General features: G+C 44.4%; 1 protein-coding gene across 1 annotated transcript; it reads left to right on the top strand.

Annotated features, from left to right (window-relative positions):
* The first annotated feature begins 299 nt into the window (after positions 1-299).
* nr2e1 (nuclear receptor subfamily 2, group E, member 1) lies at positions 300-7,357 on the top strand. The gene is made up of 9 exons (XM_086189624.1): positions 300-960; positions 3,211-3,356; positions 4,100-4,187; positions 4,384-4,619; positions 5,113-5,259; positions 5,971-6,067; positions 6,170-6,319; positions 6,395-6,500; positions 6,583-7,357. Exons 1-9 carry the CDS (start codon positions 900-902, stop codon positions 6,743-6,745), a joined length of 1,194 nt encoding a protein of 397 aa, XP_086045750.1. The 5' UTR covers positions 300-899; the 3' UTR covers positions 6,746-7,357.
* The last annotated feature ends 264 nt before the right edge of the window (positions 7,358-7,621 follow it).

Consider the following 7,621-nt stretch of genomic DNA (forward strand, 5'->3'; position numbering starts at 1 on the left):
ATATTTATGTGAGAAAATCAAACGACTGAAATCATTCAAGTGTGTGTGTGTGTGTGTGTGTGTGTGTGTGTGTGTGTGTGTGTGTGTGTGTGTGTTTGTCAGTTCCGAGGGATCCATGAGCAGGGCACTTCACACCTCACTTACAAGCTCTCTCTCTCTCTCTCTCTCTCTCTCTCTTTCTGTCTCTCTCTCGCTTTCACACACTCACACACGCAGCCGATGACGTCAGGCTGGAGTTTGGAGTGGAAAGCCAAGTGGATGAAGGAAGTGGAGATCTCCACCCTCCAGCCTCCCCCTGACACTTCTCATAAATATTACCGAGGCTTGTTTGGGGAACTCGCAACAGAAAGTCACACCGTGTCCTGCTTTTAACACTCTTTCTCCTTTCAGAAAATCCCTGAATTCATTTTTTCTCCCCTCCCTCATTTCTGACCCAGGCTCGCCTCTTTCGGATGCGTTCCACGCAGCGTTATTCCAACTTCACGCACCGCCTGTTGCGCCCCGACTTGGTGGGCTGCTGTCGCTGGGAACCGGTGGCTGTCGCCGGGCTGCAGGCCGACCCTCGGTGCTTGTAAGGAGACTAACAGGGCTCGCATCCATCGGGAAGACGCAGGTTGCCCGGTACAATGTCCCCTCGCGTGTCTTAAACTGGACTTCTCAACGGAGAGAGAGAGAGAGAGAGAGAGAGAGAGAGAGAGAGAGAGAGAGAGAGAGAGAGAGAGAGAGAGAGAGAGACTTTGTCAAGTTGCCTCAGGACCTTGGTGAGCCGATCTGATCGCCGCTGAAGAATTAGAGGGAAGTGCTGCGAGATCAATCTTTTATATATATTTTTTTCTAAAAAAAAAAGAAAAAAAAGGAGACATTTGCATCAAAAATCTGATTTAAAAAGTCCAGAATACATGATGAGCAAACCGGCCGGATCAACAAGTGGCTGTTTGGATATCCTCAATGTCAAATCAAGTAAGTGCGCTGGAAACCTTTATAATTCAAGTTTATCAAAATAAAAGTGAAATCTCTCGCAGATGATGCCACCTGACATCTAATGGCTCCTCAATCTAGTCTGGCTTTAGGAACACGTTCGGAGGAATCCTCGGGGAATTTACTCTCCAATTAAAAATGTCCGTTTAGTTCTTTATTTAATGTTCAGTCGCATTAACTTGTATCCTTGACTGACTGCAGAGACGGCGTAATAAACACGTGACCACGAATAACACTTACTCTCGATGCCGAACTGCAACTGAAATTACAATTGAATGTGGTTTTATATTCAATTACAGACGAGCGTTAATTATTGGGGATTTTAATTTCAGATTAAACGTGACCGGCTGCAGATATCCCTCCCTTCCAGGCCTCTGGATGAGTTCAATTTAAATGGCTTAAAGGCCTAAACTCGGCTGTTGTCCTGTTTAAAAACAATATTAACGCTCCCGAAAAGACAATATAATTACACATTTAAATTAAAAGATATCTAGATACAGCACAAATATATCTATACATCTATATCTATATATATATTTCTGCTGACATGCTGTAATCAGCAGACAGAAGATACATTTATGTTAAATATAGAACAAGAGCAGAGCTGCTATATAAGTCCCATTATGGGTGGTCAGTCCTACATCTCCACTTATCAAACTTCGTCTGCGGCTCTTCGAGCAGGGCTTTTTCCCTCCTTGATGGTGATTACGTTAATGGAATATGCCATATATCTTCTAGCAATTACTGCACACAATGGAGACGAATTGGACCCCCACAGCGGGAAGTTAAATACACCCCCCTATACACACACACACACACACACACACACACACACACACACACACACACACACACACACAAAACAACAAAATTGTTCGTCCTGTTTTTAAGCTGACACGCAGTAATGTACAGTTTAACTGTTTGGTCTCGTTAAAATGTCGGAAAAAAAGTTTTGCTGAAATAAACCCTTTAAGCTCGACTAAGAAAAACCAATGAACTTGACTTCATGATTCGTTTTTAATGATAAACAATTGAAATGAGTGCAATCCCCCCCCCCCCTCCAAGATAAAAAAAAAAACCGGCTTTGATAAAAAGCAGTACGGATCAGTTTTGTGAAGTATGAATAAGTTTCAAAAAAGTAAAAAGTTTGGGAGTACACGTCAATTCACGCGGCCAGCAGTTAAAAAGCCTCCGTGGCCTCCTGGTTCTTCATAATCTGGCAACTGAAACACTATTATTCTCCCCCGGAGTCATTGTTTTTGCTGCTGACTAGTTATTCCCATGCTACCCTTTTTGACGGGTCACTGGTGAATCAATGAGCAGGTGGCAAAACGTCAGTGTAATTACATAAACGGCTTTCCCCTTCACAATCCTTCAATAACAAAACCCTCCCTCATAGGCATAGAAATATACTTTTTTTCATAGATTTGAATACAAAATGTTGGACACACACACACACACACGCACACACACGCACACAAAATCATTTTTCTTCATCTACATCGGGGTCTATTTACATACACTTCATGTGAGTTGGTGAAACGAGTTGGTGCGCATTATTCTCATGGTGCAGTGTCACTCCCTAATCCCGGGGCCTATAGACCTGCGGGATAAAGCAGCTGTCGAGTCCCATTATGAAGGGGAGTTGGCAGCTTGTCGAGATCCAGGCAGTCAGACGAGCTTCAATGGGGGAAAATCATTAAGTTAACACTTTCCCCTAATGTCTCCATTGTGCGCCCTCGGGCCATTGTCTTAGAGAGCTCAGATATGACGCTTCCCACCGGACTTTATTCTTGAAATGTGCGCAATGGATTCCCATGCTCGGGACCAGCAGGCGCGGGGCGCTGCCCAGTGTGTGTGTGTGTGTGTGTGTGTGTGTGTGTGCGCGCGCGAGTGTTTTGTGGGGTGCTCGGACAAAAACAAGTCATTTGTTAAGACTCTCCCTGTGTATCTAAAACGATTTTTTTTCACGTTTTGATTTTTCTTTTTTTTTGCTTGTGTGTCTGTTCAATCAGCAGCGAAACTGACGTCATTTTACTACACATTTGCAAATACAGCGACACTTTTTTCCCCCCTCTAAAGTTTGGTGCCCATCTTTAAAATAATCATTTCAATTTTGCTTTCGATATTCAAGGGCAGATAATCAAAAAATATTCAAATTACTGACTGAATGAGCAGTGATTGTAATGTAAATACCTTTCTCTCTCTCTGCCCCCCCCCCCCCCCCCCCAGGTCGGATTCTAGACATCCCATGCAAAGTGTGCGGTGACCGCAGCTCAGGGAAACACTACGGTGTTTACGCCTGTGACGGCTGCTCGGGATTCTTCAAGAGAAGCATCCGCAGAAACAGGACTTACGTCTGTAAATCCGGCTCTCAGGTGAGGCCTCGTCGTCTGTAATTCATGACATACGTACTGTAAAAAAACAACAACAAAAAACCCAACTTACTTTCTCTTTCTGTAACAGTGCACTTATTAAATTATGTTTCAAAAATATTTATATTTTTCACTGTAATACCGAGGGAATGAAGCATGTGGGAGCTACTAGCCGATTTAATTGAAAGACATTTTATCCAATTATTGTCGTTTGGGCCCAAAGGTTTATCATATTTACGAAATAATTCCCTAAAGTTGTCCCGAGACGCTCTAATTGTTAAATGCAGGATTCAGGTGACTTCTGCCAAGACAAAACAAAAACCACATTCACCCTTACGCACAGAGTGCGCATTTTACGCACAGGTGCAATTTGGTTCTCCCCTCTGGAGCTATGTTAAGTCTCACTTGATGATCCTAAATGTGTCAAGCCCGGGCCGCTAAATAGTGGGCTCAGCACCGTGAGTAGTAATTCATCAGGTGTAATCCAATCTAATGTGTTGAATCGAAGGCAGATTTAGGCAGCAGAGGGCGGGATAGAGTACTTATCCTCCGGGATGAGGCCCCACAGGAGCCGCGGGGGAGCAGGTCGATAACGACACCATAATAGACCGATCTTTCACCTGGAGATTGGTCTCCCGGGAAGATAATAGCGAGGAGCCTTCTGGCGTGCAAACTGAGATACATTCAGCTGTAACTCTCTCTCTCTCTCTCTCTCTCTCTCTCTCTCTCTCTCTCTCTCTCTCCAGGGTGGCTGTCCTGTTGATAAAACTCACAGAAACCAGTGTCGAGCGTGTCGCTTGAAAAAGTGTCTGGAAGTGAACATGAATAAAGACGGTAAACACGCTTAATTTAATTAGCACTAAGGCCGTCCACACGCGGTGGTGTTTCGATAGGAGGTTGGAAAAGTAGAAATACTTATGAATTATGCCATTAAAAAAATGATGTAGAATTACATTTTGCACGTTGAATTTATTTAGGGGGTCTTAACTGTTTCTATACGACTTCGTTTCACTGCTGTCCCGTTCCACAGCCGTCCAACACGAGAGGGGACCTCGGACCTCCACCATCCGCAAACAGGTCGCTCTATATTTCCGGGGGCATAAAGAGGTGAACGGATCATCAACACATTTCCCGGGATCCTCTCTGCCCGGCCCCCCCTTTTTCACCACGGTCACGCAGCTGGAGCCTCACAACTTGGAGATGAGCACAGTAGCCACGACCCCAGAGAGACAAGCGATCGTGGGGCTGGCGCAGCCCACCCCCAAGGTGCTTCACGGTTTGAATTTCTATATTTGTACACACATTTGAATTCTTGTTGTTCGATCATTTGTCAATATTCTAGAGACTTTGTTTCAGGTACAGTTATTTATTTATTTATTCATTTTTAAATCACAATAAGAAGTTCTTTAAATTTTCATACCGGTCGGATATTTGCACTAAACTTCCTAAATGTTATTATAGGATTTTTTTTTTTTTTCATTCAGGGTTAGAAGTTGAAATTCTTGCCCTGGTTTAACAGCCTGTTAAGAACCACAAATCCGCCTTTTAAATATCTCACTGTAAATCCAACACAAGCATCACTAATAGAACCAAATGCTGAGGTTTGGAATTTGACCTTTGCTGCGCACAATAAATTCAACTGTTCTCCCCCCCCCCCCCAACACACACACACACACACACACACACACACACACACACACACACACACACACACACCCGCTCTAGACTCGATCATGATGAACTTTTGCCCTCTCCACAGTATCCCCACGAAGTCAGCGGGACCCCCATGTACCTCTATGAGGTGGCGATGGAGTCCGTGTGTGAGTCGGCGGCGCGCCTCCTGTTCATGAGCATCAAGTGGGCTAAAAGTGTTCCCGCGTTCTCCACGCTGCCCTTGTCTGACCAGGTACAGTCGAGAGTTCCCCCACGCGCGACGGCTGTTCCTCTCGTGATTCTTTGGTGGACAGGAGTCGAGGGATGGTGGTACAAAAAATAGAAACGAATTAAATGAGACTTTAGTGATTTAAATGCTGTGGAGGCTGATTCTCAACATGGAAAAGCACTAAATAGTGTCATATTTGGCGCGCAGATGCTTTAAAGGAAAAGTTCACCAAAAAAATAAATAAAAACATGTTATCAACTCTCCTCCTGCTGATGGAAGATTGGGCAAAATTATTTTATCACAAAACAGTGCAGGACAGGAAAAACGTTGCAATCATTTCCCAAGCAATTGAAGTGAACGGACACCACTTTTGAAACCTTACAAAACAAGAAAAATAAAACCACTAAATGCCTCCATAAAAGGTTGATGATGTTTTTGTGGCCCGCCAGCTCACAAGTTGGCATGTCCAGTATCAAGGACACTTTATTTCAGATGAACAATATATGCCTGCATTTTATGTTTTTATTGTGTTTTTATTTCTTCCTTTTCTGGTGAAACTCCAGCAGTTTTTTGTTGTTGTTTTTTTTTTGGTGTAACAAAAAAATAATGGCACCTTCCGCCCTCGTGAGAGTGAAATAATGACTGAATTCTCATTTTTGGGAGAACTGTCCCTTTAAGATGCATTTTGCTGAGAAAAGACACAAAGACAACACTTGACAAAACTTATCTTTGCAGCTGATTCTGCTGGAGGACGCTTGGAGGGAGTTGTTTGTCCTGGGTATTGCACAGTGGGCCATTCCTGTGGACTCCACCACCTTGCTTGCCGTCTCTGGTGTGTAAAAGGCCACTCTCAGCTTCTCGTGGGTTTGCAGGCTTCTGCTCACTTCTCCTCTGGACTCACTTTTTAATTTTTCTTTATCTTGTGTATCAACAGGGATGAACACAGAAAACACAGAATCTCAGCGGATGAATAAGATCATGTCTGAGATTCAAGCGCTTCAGGAAGTGGTCACCAGATTCAGACAGATGCGCCTCGACGCAACAGAGTTCGCCTGTTTGAAATGTATCGTGACGTTCAAAGCTGGTGAGTACTTGTCTGGGTAAAACGTGATCGATACCCGAGCTCGTTGTCATAATTGTGAATATTTCTGTGTTGCAGTTCCTACGCACGGTGGCACGGAGTTAAGAAGTTTCCGCAACGCCAGCGCAATAGCGGCGCTTCAGGACGAGGCCCAGCTCACCCTCAACAGTTACATACACACCAGGTAAGATTCATCTCATCTATCATGAATAATTCACACTACACACCACCAGCAAGCTTGTTTTTACCTCAGTACTGTCTTGCAGGTATCCAACTCAGCCCTGTCGCTTCGGGAAGCTGCTCCTGCTGCTGCCGGCGCTTCGCTCGGTAAGCCCGTCCACCATCGAGGAGGTGTTCTTCAAGAAGACCATTGGAAACGTGCCCATCACCAGGCTCCTCTCTGACATGTACAAATCCAGCGATATATGAATTCTAGCGCCTGAGTTTAAAAGACTGGAGCTACAGGCCTTGGAGACCCACCCACCCAGCAGCAGCAGCAGCAGCAGCAGCAGCAGCAGCAGCAGCAGCAGCAGCAGCAGCAGCAGCAGCAGCAGCAGCAGCAGCATCAGCAGCATCAGGCGGAAGAATGTCAAATCAGGGCAGGTGTGACTTTGGCCCAGCTTGAAATCTCTATTTAGAACCTTTTTTTTAGGCTCAGACGAAGAAGATTGCAAGACAAACGGAGTTCACCAATAGCCTGCTAACAGTTGCTCTAGTTAAGGATTAGCGTAACTTCTTTCATGATTAGAATCGCCTGCTTCGGTGGGCGGAGACGACTCTGGAAGCACCTGCCAAGTTATTTGACAAAGAAATGTTATATATCAAAAAGTGTGTCTGTGAGACCAATGAGCTTGACGACCAATTCAATATTTTATTGCTGTGTTCAATCCCAATGGAGGAAACCAAAAAAACAAAAAACAAACAAACAAACAAACAAAAAAAAAACACGCATGCGCAATCGGAGGGGATGTGAGTCGCTGTCCCTCGATCCGGTGCTGAAACCAAACGCACTGGGTGACAAAGAAGAGGTGCCACCTGTATGGAGAGTTTATTTTGGGGGGGGAAGGGAGAGGGAAGGGGAGAGGAAGTGCTTGCAAATGCCTCCTGACTGTAATACAAGCAACTAAAGATGGTGTCTGTATTTAAAGTGGTTACTGTCCTGTTTGTGGCACAACATTAAAATGTTTAGGTCAACATTTGAGTTAGACACTAACACCGGATGAAATCATATTCAGCACTTGGAACTGTTTTTTTTTTGTGTGGCCTATGATGTTTTTATTCTGTTGTAAATATTTTGGAGTTATA

Source organism: Aulostomus chinensis, chromosome 20 (assembly GCF_037954235.1).
Source record: "Aulostomus chinensis isolate RoL2024-O1b breed Wild chromosome 20, RoL_Achi_v1.0, whole genome shotgun sequence".
NCBI lineage: Eukaryota > Metazoa > Chordata > Actinopteri > Syngnathiformes > Aulostomidae > Aulostomus > Aulostomus chinensis.

Excerpts from the sequence above, each read along its gene's own strand:
- nr2e1 (XM_086189624.1), top strand. The coding sequence starts at position 900 with ATGATGAGCAAACCGGCCGGATCAACAAGTGGCTGTTTGGATATCCTC. Across the intron at positions 5,260-5,970 it reads CGCTGCCCTTGTCTGACCAG|CTGATTCTGCTGGAGGACGC; the intron begins GTACAGTCGAGA and ends TTATCTTTGCAG. Across the intron at positions 6,320-6,394 it reads TATCGTGACGTTCAAAGCTG|TTCCTACGCACGGTGGCACG; the intron begins GTGAGTACTTGT and ends TCTGTGTTGCAG.